Source organism: Geotrypetes seraphini, chromosome 7 (genome assembly GCF_902459505.1).
Source record: "Geotrypetes seraphini chromosome 7, aGeoSer1.1, whole genome shotgun sequence".
In the NCBI taxonomy this organism is placed as follows: Eukaryota; Metazoa; Chordata; class Amphibia; order Gymnophiona; family Dermophiidae; genus Geotrypetes; species Geotrypetes seraphini.
The window spans coordinates 51,896,891-51,917,298 of record NC_047090.1 but is presented as its reverse complement, the minus strand read 5'-3'; the positions used below and the strand labels follow the sequence as shown (position 1 = coordinate 51,917,298).

At 43.4% G+C, this 20,408-nt stretch overlaps 1 protein-coding gene across 9 annotated transcripts in view; it reads left to right on the top strand.

Moving 5' to 3' along the window:
• ERGIC2 (ERGIC and golgi 2) overlaps window positions 1-20,408 on the top strand; it is a 257,255-nt gene that overhangs the window by 185,405 nt on the left and 51,442 nt on the right. For 5 of the 9 annotated variants that reach the window (XM_033952278.1, XM_033952276.1, XM_033952275.1 and 2 more), the window contains exon 12: window positions 19,378-19,540. The exons of the other annotated variants lie outside the window; for them this stretch is intronic. In XM_033952278.1, coding sequence (XP_033808169.1) covers window positions 19,378-19,540 — 163 coding nt within the window. The remainder of the gene's footprint in view (window positions 1-19,377; window positions 19,541-20,408) is intronic. 9 annotated transcript variants of the gene reach the window in all.

Below are 20,408 nucleotides of genomic sequence, written 5' to 3'. Positions count from 1 at the left end.
CAATGATTTTCTGTATGTATATAATGGTGCTCGGTCAGGACCAGCAGACCTCGTCCGCTATAGGCAAGGTTCCGTTATAAGCGAGTCCGTTATAATGAGATTATACTGTAGTTACCAACCCTTCTTTCGCCTCAAGAAATTCTATCAACTGTTTTGGCTCAAAGAGAATTCTTATTTTGATATATAATATAATATTTTGCAGGAAATTTCAATAAAAATATACCTCCCAAAGCTACGATTCTTGGTCTTAAAGCCAAGAATTCTTTCCTTTGCCTCTGAGATTTCTGAGAAATATCAGGAAAAATGTGAATATTAGAGTCTAGAAACTGATCATTAACATGGCGGAAATATAAACAAAAAATATATTCTTTATCACTTTCCAAAGCGAAAGTTATCAACATGGTTATTCTAGCCATGATAATTTCCAAGGAATTCTCCAGAAATGTTGACAAGTTCATGTCTACAACTTTATCTCCTGGAATCTCATTAGGAGTAGAGGCCCCAAGGGATCTCTTTATATTCAAGTAATTTGCTCTTACAACTGGAGGAAGATTTTCTGGTGGAATGGCTAATATTTCACGAAAATATTTTCTGGCAATCTCAATAGGTGATAGGGAAATTTAAAAGTCTCAAATTATTTTTTCTTTACTGATTTTCAAAACTCTCCATTTTTCGTGCCATAAAAGATCTTTCTTTAACCAATTCCAAAGTATTCATCTCATTAAGCTTATCTTCTTGTTTTTCCAACTTTTCATTTAATTTGGTCCACTTTGGAAAAGACAGTCCCGTAATCTGTATTAAATGTTGAAAAAGTCAGTTTAAGTTTAGAATCCATAACTGATATAGTTTACCACAATGCTTCCATATCTATCTTTGCCAGTTTTCCCAACACCCAAAACTTTATGGTGTTCCCTTCCGAAGCAGCTCTCACCTCTGCTACGGTGTAGGGTAAATGCTGGCAATTCTCGCCTACACCTTTTTCTTCCAAAGCCAGTACAGGCACCCCTCCAAAGCTGGAGTCTGAGCTTTCCTCTTGGAATATCAAGATCTCGGCTTCTCCTGCCACCGATTTGCTTCCTGGTTTTGGCTTCTCCTGCCACTGATTCGCTTCCAGGTTGGGGTGGAACTAGCCTTTGCTCTAGGCTTAGAGAAGCCCGGTCCGCTCGTGCACTGAGATCACCCGTAAAATTTGAGTTCTCTGCCGAAACTCCTTTCCTCTTTCCCATGTTCATAACCGTGGAAGGCTGTTAGCGCCAGAACAAGTAAGCAAATGGAGCCACTCGCTCAGGCATCTGCTCTCGACGCCATCTTGACCTCCCCGTGTCTATTACACTTTTTAAATCAGCGTATTTTAAATAGTATTCTAGCACACACAGGGTTCAACAGACATTTCTTATCTTAATTTGACTCTTTTACTCACTGTCCTCTTGGTCCACACGAAGGCCCTTTGGCATGACCCTTCAGTGGGGCCCGCTGGTGTTATAGACCCACCTGCTAGAGGACCCTTTAAAGGGCTGTTGGAGGAGACCTGATGGTGTGGAGGGAGGGGCCTTGGTGTGCACATGGTCAGCTGCTCTTGTAGGGAGAGGAGGGATGTTGACTGGCTTCTTCCTCCTCTCCCTGCTAGGGCTGGTGTAGTAGTAGTAACTCACCTCTTCAATTCTTTCTTGCTTTTTATTTTAATGATGTGTGTCTGAGTTTTGGTATTTCTGAATGACCTGGATTTTCATTCTATCTTAACGAAAAGTTTTTGATCAGCAATCAACTTCATACATTTCCACACCTATGAATGATTTAACTGTACATATTTTCCCTTAAGGAACAGAACATAGCTACTTTAAAGCTTGCTGCTTAAAACAGTTAAAAGATTTATAGGGTCCTTTTACTAAGATACAGTGAAATCTAGGCTTAGCATAATTGAAAGTCCCGTATTAAAATATGGGAAGCCGATTTACCACAGTGTAGAAATCTTTCTTTTTTGTTTTGTTTTTTTTGCATATCATGTGCTAATATTTTCATTAGCATGTGACACTTCCCAAAAAGTTACATGGGAGTGCTTACTGTCTTCTATTTGGGTCATTCCATGCCAAGTGGTCTAATGGTCTCCACCATTATGTTTTAGATTTTGTTCAAAATTTGCACATAGAATTTTCCCAAGATTTTACATTCCTAACTGCAATAGTCACTGAGCTAGACCCACTTGTCTGGCTGAATGTTAGCAGCATTGTGCACAGTTATGAATAAACTATCATTTTTAACTGCTTGTAAAATTGAGAATAATTCGTCGAGTGCTAGTTTTTGGTAGGCCAGCATAACATTTTGTGCTAATTGCAACGATGCTAATCTAAGCATCATGAATACACCTGAAAATTTGCTCACAGTCTGCCCAAAAACTTGTTGCAGTTTGTGCAACAGATTTTGACCAGTTTATCAGCTGCTAAAGTTCCAGAGCAAGAGTAAATACAGACTTCAGATTTTTATCATAGATTATCTTGTATTGGACACTACACGCTCAAATTTGAAGCAATTCTGCATAAATAGCTACATCATAACATTCCTTCAAATTTCGCATCTTTGACACAGGGGCTGTAATTCATCAATTTTCAGGGCCAATTATAAAAAGAGAGTCTGCTTATATCTTTCTAAAAGCAACACTGAAAGAGAAAATTTTACTCTATAAAAAATACATATCTCTTGGTTTTGCAATGCCATTGTCATAAATAGACAAATTCACCTCAAAGTTAGAAATGCCACATCCACTACTTTAGTGATGGTTCTAGTGCACGATATAAAATTTTCAAGAATTTTCTTAATTTCTGCCGTCATAAGAGACTTTGGCATGATTGTCAAATGGAATTGTTTTGCTACAAGTCATGGTAAGTCATCATGCGATGGCATTGGAGGTACAATAAAGTACCTAGCAGCTAGAGCAATCTTGCAGCACCCACTTGAATGCCAGATTCTCTTGCCTAAAGATCTCTTTTGACTTTTACAATAAAAGTATTCATAGAGTTAAATTTGCTTTCATCAGTAAAAAGCAAATTGAACAAGAAAAAACATTGGATGGAAAATGTTGTAGCAAAAATATTCAGCTTAAACCCACCACTGAAGCAAAGCAGAGTTTCCTCACTCTTCCTGCTGCAAACAGGCAGCAAATGCCCCACCTCCACTCAAACATAGTGGGGAAAAACCAAAACAGCATGGAAAACCAAAAGAGAAAACTTCCTCTGGCTTTGTAAATCCTGTAGTCTAAACCTATACCCGATTTTATTTTTGGTTTTATTTTTTTAATATTGTAATTTAAGCTGCCCTCTTCCCTAATGTTTTAATGTTAATTAGCAGTATATGTGATATATGTGGATTTTATTATTTTATATTTTTATCTGATGTAAATCCCATTGAAATGAGATTTTGCGATCTAATCAAAGAATTTATTAAACTTGAAAATGAGTTACCAGCTTAGCAGTGCTTTCAAAAATAGTCCCACAATAAAAACAGCTTGCAAAAGCTCTCAACTTCTCATGGATGTTGGCTGGCTCTAGCACGGGGGTCGGCAACCTGCGGCTCCAGAGCCGCATGCGGCTCTTTTCCACCTTTGCTGCGGCTCCGGTAGTGTGTCACGCAGGCATGCAGCTTAAGTCCGGCGTCGCGGCGGGAAATAGCCATGCTGAGCAGTGAGCTCAGCACATACACAGATGAAAGCCTTGCTTGCTGATTGGTCCGGCGGCCCCGCCCCGCCGGACCAATCAGCAAGCAAGGCTTTCATCTGTGTAGTGCTGAGCTCACTGCTCCAGCATGGCTATTTCCCGCGCGACGCTGGACTTGTAATGTGCACGCCTGAAAAAGAAATCATCCTGGCCGGGGTCGGTGTCATGCTCCGGAGATCTACAGCCTTCCTATCTCCCTCTCCCTTCTACCTGCTTCCGGCCACTTCCCCTGCTCCGCGGCTCTCTTCGGCAACTCAGCAGCAGCTTCTGACGTCGGGGCCTACCCTCTGCGAGTCCCGCTTGTTTCAACTTCCTTTTTCCACAAAGGCGGGACTCGTAGAGGGAAGGCCTCGATGTCGGCAGCTTGTCTTGCACTGCTGCTGACGAGTTGCTGAAGAGAGCCGCGGAGCAGGGGGGTGTTGCCAGGTGCAGGTAGAAGGGAGAGGGCCAGATGCAGGACTCGTGGGTGAGGGAGCAGAAGAGAGAGAGAAAGAGAGAGGGGAGGGAAACAAAAGGAAATATTTCATACTGGGCTGGGCCAGAGTGGAGGGAGGGTGGAAAGATTCTGGCTACAGGGTGCATTAACTAAGGAAAAGGGGGGAAAGCTGAAAATGGAGATAGTGACACAAAGAAGAGAAAGGGTAAGCAGGACCTACTGAATAAGGATAGAGATACAGAGGGGACATGAAGAGGAGGTGAAATAGAGACATAGAAGTAATGCTGAAAAAGTGGGGGGGGGGGGAGATAAAGACATTGAAAGGGCAAATGGTGAACATGGGGTAAAGACAAGGATAGAGACAAATGAAGATTCTGAAAAAGTGGTGAGATAGGGATATAGGTGAGATGGACACAAAGAAGGGTGATGCTGGAAAATAGGTGGAATGGTAATTCTGACAGACACAGAAGGGAAATGCTGGATCAAGGAGAGATGGGGCTCAGGCTGGATGGAATGAGGAGAAATGCCTTGTTGGCCCGGAACTTCCTCTCCTACGTCAGAATTGACGTCAGGGAGCGGAATGCTGGTCAGCGCAACACTTCTGCAGGGAAAGCTTGGGACGGCGGTGGCTTGGGGGCTGTTCCCCGATTGCAGTGGCAGCAAACCGAGTGGCTTGGGGGAGGGCACGGAGACAGAAAGAAGGGGGAACAGGGAGACAGAAAGAAAAAGTTGGGGGAGAGAATGAAGTCTGGAGGAGAGGAAACATACAGGAGGCTGAAAGAAAGGAAGAAAGATTGGATGCACAGTCAGAAGAAGAAAGTGCAACCAGAGACTCATGAAATCACCAAATAGCAAAGGTAGGAAAAATGATTTTATTTTCAATTTAGTGATCCTGTATATAGCATTAAGATAAGAAACAATATATGCAGTGTTAGATTTGTTTTATAATGGTTTTGCGGCTCCAAGTTTTTTTTTCTTTTCGAAAACGGGTCCAAGTGGCTCTTTATGTCTTAAAGGTTGCAGACCCCTGCTCTAGCAGAACAACATACCTCCATTTCATCACATTCTCCAGCTGGCTCAATGTCCATTATTTGCTCACTCTGAGCTCCCATCTACTCAAGCATTCCTAGTTCCATGGCTTGTGGCAACTCTATTCCATCCAGAGCTCTCAGCCCCTCCAGCCAGTTCATCTGCCTTTCTCTAGTCTTTTTCTGTTCAAAAACTATGGCTTGCTTGTTCAGCGACCTACAGGCACGTCCCTCCCTATCAGGTGTAGGGAACTCTCTAATTAAGGGCTAGATTCACTAAGCAAATCGATCGTGTACCGACGGTTTGTGAGCCCTTAACGACCAGATTTCCATCCGGCCCGATTCACTAAGGCCTGTAGTGATCGTCCCATGCAAATTAGTAAAACCCCATGCAAAATAGCCAAGCGATTGATTCACTAACAATTGCTTGGCTATTTTGAGTCTGCTTTTACTATTGCCAAACCTGACTGCTGCAAACTGTCAGGTCTGCAGGCTTTTTGATAGGCCTGCTTGTCTTTTTTATTCATTTTTTTACATGGCACAGATATTTTGCGTGTGTTACACATGATGCACCGGGGCGGGGCCTAAGGCCCACAATCGCAGGGAGCACAAGGAAGCGAAGGAGCAGGAGGGCTTTGCGGTTCCTCCTGCTCCGGAAGACGTCACTGGAGGCCTAAGGAGCAGGAGGGACTGACCACCCCTCCTGCTTCCAACTGTTAGGTAGAGGGGGGTATCGGATCAGGATGGGCCGTGCCAGGCCCGACCAAGGTTAGGCCAGGCAGGTCGAGGTGGGGCAGTGTGCCGGTCAGGGGTGTGCCAGGCCAGGAGGGGGGAAGTGAGTCACGTGCCGGTGCCGGTCACGGGGTGACTCAATTGGTGGCGGGAGGGAGTTGGTATCCCTCCTGCCATTTTGGAACGGGCAGGGATGGCAGCGTCGGGTAGTGGCATGAGGGAGTGGGCATCCTTCCTGCTATTTGTGGGTCGCGGGGGGATCATTTGTGGGTGAGTCGGCGGGGGGGGGGTGTCGGGCAGGGACAAAGTGTGTCAGGCTGGTGCCTGATCTCTCTTCCCTGCTCACCGGACTCTCCTGCTCTCTGCCGCTGTTCCCTGCAGTGCAGGCCCACTTTAAAACTACGGGCTTGCACTGCAGGGAACGGCGGCAGAGAGTAGGAGAGTCCAAGAGCAGGCAAGAGAGATCTGGGTTGGGCTGAGCCCTGACAGCAGTAACAGGAGGCTGCTTCTATCACTACTGTCAGGATGTGTGCATGAGCGGGGATTGCTCTGGCTGTGGGTAGGAGGCGTGCTAACGATCGTTTCCATTTGCATGCAGGCCTTTACTGAATCTGTGGGCCGGCATGCAAACGGAAACGGATCGTGCATGGTTTGGAGGTTTAGTGAATCCTGGCCTAAGTTAGTCCCTTTCCCACATGTGTAGAGGGGAAAGTTATAGCAGGACATGCTCTGAGTGGTGACACTCATTCCTTTTCTGACTTTAAAGCACCTTTTAAGCAGGCTGTAGATGTACCAGCAGCTACCACCAGAGGGAGCAGGCTCACAGCACTGACATCAGTGCTGTGAGCCTGCTCCCTTTGGTGGTAGCTGCTGGTACATCTACAGCCTGCTTAAAAGGTGCTTTAAAGTCAGAAAAGGAATGAGTGTCAGGCTGCTCCGTTTATGCTTCTGGAGGGACATAGCTAGCAGGCATAGATTGAGTATCACAATAGTAATATTTCTCTTTCAGATGGTACTAGTTAGAAAAAGATTCAGACAGACTTTTTTTTTTTTTATAATTGACCCTGAAAATTGACAAATTTCAGCCCTTGTGTCAATGGTGCAAACTTTGAAGGAATGTTCTGATACAGCTACACTTCTCCCTCAATATTTGTGGGGGATAGGGGCAGAGCCGGCCCGTGAATATTAAAAAAACCGCAAATAATATTTGTGCCGGTTCTGCCCCCCTCCCCCCCCCGCCTTCCCCCAGAATCCCAGACCTTACTTTAAGCCCTCTGAGACTCCCTGGAACTGTACCTGGTGGTCTAGTGGGCTTTCAGGGTAGGAGCGATTTTCCGACGCTCCTGCTCCGTGCAGATCTCTCATAGGAAATGGTTGGCGTGAGCTCCCGTCATAATCTCGAGAGTCTAAGGGGCTTAAAAATAGAGTCTTGAGAGCCTGAGGGCTTAAAAATAGCCCAAAAATGTAAAATCGATTTAAAAAAAAAAAATCATGAATAATCGAATCCGTGGATATTGAAACCGCGGATTCAGAGGGAGAAGTGTATTCATACTGAATTGCAGAAAATTTGACAGTGTAGTGTCCAGTGCAAAGATAATCTATGATAAAAATCGGAAGTCTGTATCTACTTTTGCTCGGAGCTATAGCATCTGATAAACTGGTCAAAATCTGACATGACAAACTGCGACAAGTTTTAAGGCACACTTTGAGCATCGCTGAAACTAGCTTAAAAAGTTGTGCTGGGATGCCAAAAATTAATATTTTTCTTCAATAATTTCCAGCTTTATCAGCAGCTAAAAATGACATTTTAGTCACTTCTGTGCACGATGCTACCAGTACCCAATAAAACAAGGGGGTCTCGCTCAGTGCCTATTGCAACTTAGGATCTGATATTTTGGGAAATTTTTTTAATGCATGACATAGATAGCAGTGTGGAATCCATATGGATAGAAATTCCATGAGTGAAGGGAAGGAATATAAACGTAGACTTATACTACCGTCCCCTGGGACAAAATGAGCAGACAGATGAAGAAAATTTTTCAGAGATTAGGAAAGCTGGAGAATTGGGCAACAATATAATAATGGGTAATTTCAATTACTGAACAATCACCCAGGGGCAAGAGTAGGAAAAACTCAATATATCACACACACATTACTCCCTTCAAGAGACACAGGAATGAAACTGCCACACAACCTCAATAATGTGGAGAAAAAGATCTCAGTGCACACAGCACACCTCTCAAAAAGATATGGAGGAACCTTGGATCCAATCTTGTCAACTTTTAAGGCTCTGGTACTCCAGGAGGTGGAAGAAATGGAGAAGTCTCTTCCATGGAAGTCATTTAATCTTTCTAAGCAACAGTGTATGGCATTCTATGATTTGATGGATGATACCTCCGTGGTAATACGGAAAGCTGATAAAGGGGGAGCGGTAGTGCTCCAGGATGTGGACAAATATTTGAGAGAAGGATATCGATAATTGAATGATGAGTCGACTTATACATTGTTGGAGAGTGACCCGTCAGATGAAATATTTTGAAGACTTACCAGTTTGGTTGCTGCAGGACAAAAAAAACCAGGTTTCATACAAAAACTGAAGCCCAATTTTTGTGTTATGCTCAATTTAAGATTCCAATCTTTTATACACTCCCCAAAAGTCTTATGGATCCTCCGGGTTGCCCTATCATATCAGAAAGGGATTCGCTGCTGGAGACCAAAATCTACAAACAGATGTTGTATTCATTCCGTCATATGTGAAGCACAGTATCCATTTTTTTACAGCTGGTATACAGATTGGAGATAGGCCCACATCAGTCTCCAGTGCTAGTGTCATTGGATGTCATGTCTTTATACATGAATATCCCTCAGAGTGAGGCCTTGAGGGTTGTTAATGATGTCTGGATGACCGCTCCACATCCACATTTAGTGCCTGCTGAATTTTTGGTGTCCTTAACAAAATTGGCCATGTCTAACAACTAATTTTTTTTTATAAGAAGATCTATATGCAGAAAAGAGGTAATCCGATGGGGGCATCTTTTTCCCTGGCTATAGCCAACCTCTTTATGGCTGACTTTGAGCATCGATAGGTATATTCATCTCCTTCATTTGAATATATCTTGTGTTGTTAGAGGTATATCAACAACATTTTCTGTCTGTGGACAGGTACAGTGGAGGCCCTTTTGCAATTTGTGGATGAATTGAATCAATATTACTCCACCATCCGGTTTGAGGCAAAATGGATGTACAATTAGTTTCATCATGGCTATTTTTCTACCACTGTGTTTCATAAGTCTACAGATCGCAACTCCTTGTTGTACTTCTCTAGCATGCACCCTCAACATTAATGCCAGAATATACCCTTCTTTCAGTTCCTACGGTATCACAGAATTTGTTCTACAAGAGAAGAGTTTAAAGAGCAAGCAGGAACTCTTAAGGAGAAGCTTGAAAACAGGGGACACCCTGGATTGTTGGTGAGGGGTGCAGTTAAAAGAGCGAGGTTTAATCGTAGGAGTTGGCTGTTGCAGGAAAAACAGGTTACCAGTAAGGAAGAGGTGATGCTATGGGGCTCATAATCAAAAACCAAATACTTCTAAAAACCTGCCCAAATCAACACTTGGATGTCTTTAAAGACAAGATAATCGAAATGGGTTTTAGACGTATCTAAAAACAGCTTAGGCCTTTTCAGTGCCACTGTATGCCCAGAGCTGAAAGGGGGTTTTAGGAGGAGTGGTGAGGGCGGGATTTGGGCGGGACATGGGCTGACCTAAACTTAGCATATTGTAAGTATAACTGAAAGTTTAATGAGACTACCTAGATGGAACTTATACATAGTGACTTAGACGATCTAAAACAGGTCTAAATGTCCAGAAGGTATCCAAAGTGATCAGATAACCACTGCATATACAAAGTACAGACCCCAATAAGGGCTATTGGTGTGGTAGACAGGTGGGTCTAGTAGGTTTTGGGGGCTCACCATGACCTATAAGGGAGTTGTGGTGAGATGTTTATGTGGCACCATTTTTGTGAAGTTTGCAGCAATGCCATGTAAGGTGCCCCACTACTCTGTTTCCATGTCTGGGTGGTTAGTCCGTCACTTTGCTGACCTCTCCCATGTCCAAAAGATCTTGTTCTAGGCTTTTTTTAATTGGATGAATATTTGGATGATCAACGGCTGGATGTACAAGTAGATGATTTAAAAATATATATATATATATATTTTGGATGCATTTTTCGAGAATGGAGTTTAGTCATGTCTGACTTTGGGCGACTAGCGACTTAGGCCCAAAATGGACTTAGACGTATTTTTTTATTATGCCCCTCCACATGTATTGAAGTTTAATGCTCACACCTCTAATGTGGTACAGATGATGAAGAAAAACATGCATGTATTAAAGGTACATCCAGCACTCAGGGGAGCTAATGTGGTGTTTTCCTATCAGCGAAACCTGAATTTGAAAGATCTGCTGTGTCCAGCTTATGTATGGATGACAGAGGGGTCAAAGAGGGAGGATTTAGGAATGCATTGACATTATGGACACTGCTCAGTCTGCATGTTAATGTTGGAACTTCAGAATTTTGCGATGTATGTGTTCAGAGAAAAATTTAACTGAAATCGCATACTTGTTCTTCTACTAATGTAATTTTTGCACTGATATATCCCTGCAAGAAGTTGTATATCGGTCATACCTCCAGACAGCTGAGGACTAGACTTATTGAACATACTGTGTGTCAGTAAGAAAAGCAATGGAACTATTAGTTGACCATTGTGAAGAGCAGGGGTATATGTTTTCTGAGTTCAAGTGTGTGGTTCTGGAACAGATTGATGTAAGTGAATGAAAAGGAGATATTAGGAATAAATTACAAAGAAAAGATCAATGCTGGATTTTTACTTTACAAACCCTGTTACTGAGGGTTTAAATCTTTCAGTTGAATGGAAGGCGTTTCTGTGAATGACTGTGTCTACTAGGCTTGTGCCCTGGATTGGCTGATAGCAATTGCCTGAGGATGATGTCATGATGCTGTAAACGTAAAAAAATGAAGTTAGGGGTTTCCCACTATTGTGGAGCAGATGGGTGTATGTGCAGTTCTTTTGAATAACTCTCCTGAAGACGCTGAGTGCGAAATGGTATACGCCTATCGGGATTTCAGCATGGGGTAGAGTGTGTATGCTGCTACAAAGAACAAGATTGTTTCTGTGACTGGGTTTTGCGGACTGTAATTGCAACAGCAGGAGCAGTTTGGATAAGATATAGAGGAGCATTTGCAGTGACTGGAAGTGGATCAGAGCTGTTGCTGAGAGCAGCGTTTACCAGCTAAGTGATTATATTAAACTGTTAGTGCTGTGCTTGGCATATGTGGAATGATTTTGGGGTTTTTTGGCATGTTTTGTGTATGTTTGGTTTTTCTTGTTTGCATTGAATTGAAATTCACTGAATTGAACTATATAATAATAATAGCAATTTATTTTTATATACCGCCTAACCAGCAGTTCATAGCGGTTTACACAATTAGGAAGTCAGCATTCAATATAATAATAACATCATACATAATAAAATCTGAGAACTAATACAAGCATTAAAACTAATGAATAAGGATAACATGATATCAACTAAAATAAGTGCAAATAAAAAGATAAAAAGTACATGATAATATGAAAATCAGTAATGTATATTATATTGTTTAAATAAATGGGTTTTAAGATCTTTTTGAAATTGATAGTAAGTAAGAAATGGAGAAACAAGAAGATTCAAATGTGAATTCATTAATCCTGCTTGGAATGCTAAGGTCCTATCCAAAATTTTTTTGTAATGACATGTATTTGTTGAAGGAAAATAAAACCGACCAGATCTACGGATAATAAAACCAACCAGATCTACGGATATAAATAATTGCTGTGGTTTACACCAGGGCAGCCTAAAGAGCAAGTTCATAGAGCAAACCTGTGAAGCACTGTTCTTCTATATTTGTTCCAGCTGCACTTCTGAGTTGAGGCAGGTGGGCACCATATGACATAGTAAGTAAGTAAGGCTATTATAGTTTATGTGAGAAATCTATAGCTTCTATCTGCCTCAAAACCCCTCAATTTTGCTTAAAATTGAAAGGGATCGACCCCTCAGGCGTTCTACTCCTGTATCATGCCAGGTTTGCACTGGATAGTCAGCCGAGGAGTGTCTGTGTACTGCAGGGGAGTGGTGGGAGGCTTGATCTCAGCCTCCTCTGAATCCTCCAAGGCTGGGAATCTGCAGGAGGCTCGATCCCAGGGGAAGAGGCCTTTTCCAGAGCCCTACAAAGGAGATTTGGTGAAGCACAGATGCATGAAAACCGTGGAGTCCATGAGGACCTTCAGAGAGGCCCTACCGGGGTCATCAAGACCCTCTATACAAGGATTTGCCCCGGTTCTTGTGACCCTGATTTGGAATGCTTATTTAGACTGCTGGGATTCTCCATCATCTTGCTAAAGATGCGACAGTAGTGGTGGCAACAGGGATTAACACGGCCCATGCCATATGCAGATGAGGTCCCAGAGCTAGACCAGGATGTTCAGTCTGATATCAACTGGTAGGATAAAAAGTCTGATTTCATGCCCTTATAGTCCCAGGATGCAGTTTCCCTGGCAGAGTCTAGTTCCTTGCATGAGACTAGCAGACAAGAATCAGTAGTGACCCTGGACCAGGGAAAAGACCCCTCGGTGTGGCAGCTGTTCAAGGCATCAACGGTCCCGGGTATATCATCTAATTCACTGGGTGAATTGAAACTGGAATTTTCGCCAGTCTTCACGACGCAGTGCTCAATTATGAGCAGCTCAGTGACTCTGACCACATTCTTTCTCTCGCATCCTGACATCATTGGGAGTCTTCAGAGGGGTCCCTGTGAGTGGCCAAGACTATGGCCAAGCTTTACCCCATGATTCCATATTTTCAACAGCTGTTTGTTCAGCTGAAGGTGGATTCGCTGAAAGCACAGGTCACCAAGCGGACTTCCTTGCCCAGTGAAGGAGGTGTGATGTTGAAGGATTCTCAGGACCACAAGATAGAGGTGGTTCTCAAGAGGCAATTTGAAGTTTTAGCCGTAGGAATTAAAGCAGCAGTTGTGGCTTCCTTTATGGCACATGCTTGCCACACTCGGCTAGTTTGAGTTCCAGCCTCGAGGGAAGATGAGGACCCTCAGATAATCCTTTCTGAGGTGAATTATGTTGTAGACCCTTGAAAGGTGTCGGCCTATTCTATCTCTGCCCAACTAATGCTCTGGGTCAAACGGGCAGAAAACTGGGCTTTAAGGCTACCCTCAGCAGGCTTCCATTCAAGGGGCAGATGCTATATGGAAAAGGTCTGGACAATTTTATAGACAGTGTTATGGACCTTCACTCTAAGGCCTTGCTGGACAGCAGATCCTGGACAGCTCAGAGTTTGGAGCATGCAAATTTTTGAGGCTGTTGAAGATTCTGTTCCTATGCAGGATGCCAAATGATGCAGAAGTCCGGTCAGGGGTCGCTTCAGAGATTCATCAGGGGCAGAAGTTATCAAGCCTCTGACTCTTGCTTTTCTGTCGCCTCCAAGAAAGCGCAATGATGCCAGGTCAGTGGCTGTAACTCCCTTCCTCCCCCCCCCCCCAAGATAAGGGTCGGGCTGTCAGCTTACAGGACTGTCTAGGCACAGATAGGTGAATATCGTTGGGTCCTGGAGGTTGTTTCAGAAAGTTATAAGATAGTGTTCTGTCCAGTCTTCTTTGTAGATTCCTTGGCTGGCTAGCAGAAGACAGTCCTCATAGTCCAGGCAACGGTGCAAAAGCTCCTGGATCTTCATACCATAGAACCAGTTCCGAGCGAAGACTTGTGCTCGGGCATATACTGCTTAAACTTCACAGTGCCAAAGAAAGGCTCAGAGGACTGGAGCCCAATTCTGGACCTCAAGTTGGTTAATGCTGCACTGAAAGTACTGTGGTTCTGCATGCAGGCCTTCCATTCGGTCATTGCTGCAGTGATGCCTGAGAAATTTCTTGCCTCCCTCAAGTTAAGACTATCTCAATATTCCAATTTTTCTGGCTCACAGGAGGTATTTATTTATTTTATTTCTAAAATTTATAAACCGCCTATACCTAAGCGGTTTACAGTAAAACATTCACAATAATTCAAGGCAGGGTACATGGACAACACTATCAATTACAATACAATCACATACTAGTGCTACCCTCCCTCAAGAGGAAATTATAAGTTGTCAATCTTCCTAAATTTTACCATGATGATCATAGTTCAGGATACTTTAGCTAGCTCTACAATAAAAATTTAGAAAAAGGCTTTAACATATAGTTCAGTCTAACATTTTCCTGAACTTTAGCTGGTCAGAACAGGTCCTCAGGATGCCAGGGAGGCAATTCCACAGTTTCACTCCCGCTATGGACATCATTGCTATTCTAGATTTAACATACCGAACAATATTCTCCTTCAAAGAGGTCAGTCTCATAGTACCTTCTGACCTCAAGGCTCTCCTTGGTTGGTACACCTTCCACAAGGTCTGAAAATACCCTGGCACAACTCCACTTCCATCATCTGCTCTCTTCTCTCTCCCCCTTCTCCCCACTTCCATCATCTCCCCCTTCTCCCCACTTCCATCATCTGCCCCTTCTCTCTCTTTCCTCCCACTTCCATCATCTTCCCCTTCTCTCTCTCTTTCACCCCACTTCCATCATCTGCCCCTTCTCTCTCTCCCCCCACTTCCATCACATTCCCTTTCTCTCTCTTTCCCCCCCACTTCCATCATCTGCCCCTTCTCTCTCTCTTTCCCCTCACTTTCATCATCTGCCCCCTTCTCTCAATCTCTCCATCCACCACAGGCCCATCTCTCTCCCTTCCTCTCACCTTTCTTTCCGATTTTGGCAACAAGATCGGCAACGCCTTCCCCCCACCCCGCTGCGCGATGACACTCAAGATCGGCAACGAGCTTCCTCCCCCCAGCATCAACAGCACTTCAGATCGGCAACGCGGTGCTCAGTCCAAAACTTCCCTCTGACTCGAACTGCCTGGGCGGAAACAGGAAGCTGAGTCAGAGGGAAGCTTTGATGCCGGGGGGGGGGGGGAGAAGGAGGCTCGTTGCCGAACCTGAGTGCTGTTGCGGAAGGGGGGGAGGCCTTTTGCCAATCTTGAGTGCTGGGGGGGGCCGTTGCTGAACTTGAATTGCGTCACGGGGGGGGCACCGATGCCACTCATCGCCGTTGCAGCCCAGATGCTGCTGATGGCCCCAATCAGATCTTGCCAGCCCTGCGCGAACCAGCAGGAATTTTCTGCGGACCGGCGGTTGTAGAACAGTGGTCTAGGCGAGTCAAAATCAGTGCCTTGGAAATCATAGGCAAAGAGCATCGGCTTTAATCTATAAAGGGTCTGCATCTTCAAATATCCACCCTCTATGAGGGTATAATCTAGACAGACACCCAGAATCACAATCTTCCTTTTCACTTGCAAGTTCGTACTCTGAACCAGAATTTAAGTTGGATGATTTTCTACCTCTTTCTCATTCACTATCATTACCTCCAATTTCCCAATATTCATTTGCAATCCATGATCATCCATCCAATCATTCACTGATTTCATGTACTTATTTAATTCCTTCCCAACCTCCAACATTCTATTTTCAATGGAGCAAAAAAACCATGATATCATCGGCATAAAATCTATAATACACCCCTAATTCACAAAATCTTTTTCCTAATGTAGCCAAATATAAATTGAACAACAAGGCCGACAAAGCAGATCCCTGAGGAACTCCTTTTTTAACCTCCTTTACCTCAGATATTGATTGATTGCTCCGTACAATGAACGACCTTCGCAACAAGTAAGCTGAAAACCAAGACAAAACCTCTCCAATTTACTCATTTTTAAATCTAGAGTATCAAATGCCCTGAAACATCAAGTGATACTACACAATATGAAACATGTGCATCAAGGCCCTCTCTCAATATTTTCACAACCGACGTCAATAGCAATTCGACACTATGAAACTTTCTGAATCCATGTTGTAGTGCATCCAAACAGCCTATCTTTTGAACATATTCCTGAAGCTGCAATAATACAAGTTTTCTAATATCTTGCCAAAGAAAGGTACTACCGAAATTGGGCGATAACTGGTCATCAGATCCACGTCTAATTCTTTCTTTTTCAAAACTGGCCTTACTGTCGACTGTTTACAGTTATATGGGAAGATTCCCATTATCAGGGATTTATTAACAACCTGAGCCACATAAGGGGCAATTTTCTCTGCTACTTCAAGCATAACCTTCGTGTCACAGGGATTCAATACTGATTTGCTAGGTGTAATTTTTGAAATTACCAATCTCACTTCCTCTGTACTTACATGCTCAAATTTCTCCCTCAAACATAGAATCCGCCTTTTCAGGATTAGTTACAATTATACCAAGGTCCATCTTCTCACAGAAATAATCAGCATAATCTTTTACTTTCAGTGGAAACTCCCCTACATCCCAATTTCCAGTTATGTTGGATTAAATGAACAACTCCCTAGGCCGTTTCAAAGCTCTTTTAATTCTATCTTTAAAGAACTTATTATGAACCTGATCACATAAAGATTTATATTCCAGCAATATACTGGAGTAGTATTTCCAATTCTCTGCTCTCCCCTTTGGCTTTACCAGGATACCTCGCATCTTTACTGAGGTGATGGTAGTGGTAGGGGATCCAAGTACACCCATGCTTGGACGATTGGCTAATGAGGATGAGAGCAAACTGGCATTCTCGAGAGTGGTCCAACTCCTGCAGGTCTTGGGATGGATAGTCAGGAAGAATCACTTAGAGCTGACTTAATGCTTGGAAGGCCTGGGAGTTCTGTTTGAAATGGCTGTAGGCCAGGTTTTTCTTCCAGAACCATGCACAGTCTTCAGAAGCAAATATTGGACTTTCTACCAAGTCCGACTCTGACGGCATGGCATTATCTGCAGGTCTTGGGGTCAGTGGCAGCCATAGAGGTGGTCCCTTGGGCCAGGGCACACATATGACCCTTAAAGACTCTCCTATCCCGCTGGTCTCAGACAGACTCACATCACCAGAAGCAAGGAACAGCTTATGGTGGTGGTTGCAGATATCTTCCCTCTCAAAGGGCATTGCACTCTGTATATCCTCCTGGGAGATCCTAATGACCAATGCTAGCCTTTATGGTGGGGGATGGGGTCATTGCAAAAATCACCCAGTTCAGAGTCATTGGTCTCTGACCCAGCAGAAGTGGTCCATATATTGTCTTGAACTCAAAGCCATTCAGCTAGCATTGCAGCCTTTGGAGAAGGCAAGGCTTCTCAGACAATGCGACAGCGGTGGACTACGTCACCTAACAAGGAGCCACGAGGAGAACCCCATTAATACTAGAGGCTCATGTCCTTCTTCAGTGGGCAGAAACTCATCTTCAGTCTCTCTCAGCTGCACACTATCTCAGTCAGCAGACGCTCAACCCAGGGGAGTGGTCACTGTTTCCCAGAAGCAATCAACGCCATTGTTACGTAGTTGGGACATCCCACTGATGGGATCTCATGGCCAAAGATACAAGCCCAGAAGGACAGGATTGGACACATTGGTCAGCCATGGGTGTAGAAGGTGCCGTTGTACATGTTTTGCAGAATCACAAGTCATCTGGGGCTGGTTGTCCTTATGGTGCCCAATTGGCCCCACAGACTGTGATATGCAGACTAGTTAATCTATAGAGAGACAAAGGTCTCATTGTTGGTTCAGATGAATCTTTTGACTCAGAGCCTGATTATCAGAATCCAGAACATTTTAGGCTTATGGCACGGCTCTTGAGTGGGCTACCCTCTTAAGGAAGGGATACTTGGAGGTGGTCATTTCCACTCTACTTGGAGTTAAGAAGCCCTCAAAGGTAATTGCCTATGCCAAGGCCTGGAAGAATTCCCACAGTTGTATGCTCAGATCAATCTCAGTAGCCCTGGAATTTTTGCAAGAGGAATTTAAGAAGGGCCTGTCGGTTGGATCACTGAAGATACGTTTTCAAGCTCAGAAAGAGCATCTCTGGCCTCTCACCAGATGTGGCAAGATTCTTTAAAGGGACTCTCATGTTGCACCTTCTGGTGCGTCTACATACTATTCCCATCCTGGAACCTTAATACTGTTTTGCAAGGTCTCAGTAGGGCTTCGTATGAGCCCTTACAAGAGGCTTCCCTCTTAGATCTGACTGTCAAGATGATGTTCTTGGTAATGATTACATCTGCAAGATGAGTCTCTGAGTTATAAGCTCTCTCTTGTAGGGAGCCGTTTCTTAAGATTATGGAAGTAGAGCATTCCTTGCACATGGTTCAATCCTTTCTAGCAAAAGTAATCTCTGCCTTCCAATCAGGAAGTCCATTTGCCTGCCTTTCAGCCTTCATGGTCAAACGGAAATGACAAAAAAATTGCATTTGCTGGATTACATTACATTAGTGTCTTATATTCTTCAGTACCTCAAAGTTACTAATGAGTTTTGAGTCTCTGATGACTTTTTTGTTCTGAGCAGTCATGCTAAGAAAGGCAGGTCTTCATCTAAAGCCTTGATTTCCAGATGGATTAAAATGACAATTTCCTCCATGTTTCTGAGCTATGGTAAGTAGCCACCGATCACATTGAAGATACACTCTACCAGAGAGGTGGCTACCTTATGGGCAGAGGCTTGGGCGGTCTCCCCCATGGAGATTTGTAGAGCAGCAACATGATCTTTCCTAGGTTCTGTAGAGTAGATGTGGCAGCCAGGAAGGATGCCGCTTTTGGCTCCTCAGTATTAAGGGCAGATTCAGTAGTCCTGCCTTAGACTCAGGGAACTGCTTTGGTACTTCCCTTGCGTTCAGGACTTCTAGACACATTGCACTAAAAAGAAAGATTAGGTTCTTACCTCGATATCTTTCTTGTAGATTTGTCTAGTAGTCCTAAAGCCCCACTAGCTTGTAGGTTTGTCTAGTAGTCCTGCTTTTGGTCTTAATTTCAGTCTGTGTCTGACTGAATAATTTTTCTGTCTCCTAGCTAAGCTGAAAAATAAAGGGGATATCAAATTTGAGTTTCTGCTTCTTGGCAGGACATGTGAGTAGCTACAAGCTCCATAAATGTTAGTACAGGTTGCACACAGTTTTGTATAATTTTGATAATATTATACTTGTTCTAAAGCAGAACAGAAGTATAGTGTTGGGAAATTCTCCCCATTGCTCTCCTTCCAGTGATGTTTTCCATTACAATGGTTCTTGACTGCTTTTGTAGAAACTGAGGGGGCAGGAACAAGCCTACTGGGAAGTAGGTAGAGTTGAAAGATGAATGATTTCATGCTGCAAGTAACTTGCGGGTTCAGATTTTTCAGGACTACTAGTCACATCTACAACAAAGAAGATTATCGAGGTAAGAACCTATACTTTCTTTGCAGTAGCCCGTTTTTACCATGCTTAGAATGTGTTAGGGCTTAATGTCCTTTAGTAAAAGGGCTAACAGAGCACATTGTCTTTTTAGGAACGTGTGATTAACCATGCTTCCGGCAGCCATGGGGTGTCAGGGATATTTATGAAATATGATATCAGTTCGCTTATGGTGACTGTGACCGAGGTCCACATGCCATTCTGGAAGTTCTTAGTGAGACTCTGTGGCATCATTGGAGGAATCTTCTCAACAACAGGTAACAAACAGAATTATTTTAAGTATTATATCATTGTGAAAAGGGAATTGTGGTACTCTTGATGATCTAATCTTCAATTTCTGGGTTGCACTATGCCTTTCTGGGTTCAAGGCGACTTACAAATCAAGAAGTTTACATTATGTTTAGGAGTTACAACAATGAAATATAAAGTAAGCAGTATGCTATGAGGTAGTAATAATTAAATAGAGGGGAACATTGAGCTGTGTCGCAGGCCAGACCCCTGATATACGCAGTGGGCAATGCTAGCTGCGACGAGCACTGGATTGGCGTGTTCCCTATGATCAGGGGACACCTCGGGACTAGTATTCCCAGGCAACTGCCTAGGGATATTGTCACAGGTAAGTATTCTTTACCCACAAAGACAAACAAAATGGCAAATTTCAGTTTTATTCTGACTACTGGTCAGTCAGTAGTTGTAGAGTCCACCTCTCATCTGCACAAGCAGGGTTGCACTACTCAGTACTGTATTTTCCAAAAGAAGAAAACAAGGCAAAGAAAAAAAACCACAAACTTTTCTACTGGTTAGAATGGCTCAGAATCTGGAAGCTGCTTCTGGACTTTGGGCTATGCTACACAAGTCCTCTTCACCAGAGCAGTCTACAACTTGCACCAACTAGTCCATAATCGTAATCCACAAAGAAAGCAAAAATTAAGAAGAAACTTCAAATGGAAAAATATCCTGCAGCACAGCTTTCACCTTCTTTAGGCACAGTAACAGATCTCTCATTCATTGTTTTATCAAAATCTTCATCCTTCATCAGTTTCTTTATTTGAGGACCAACAAAAATTCCAGCTTTCAATTTTTCTTGTGTGATGAAGGGAAATTTCATAGAAAGGTACTTTAAGC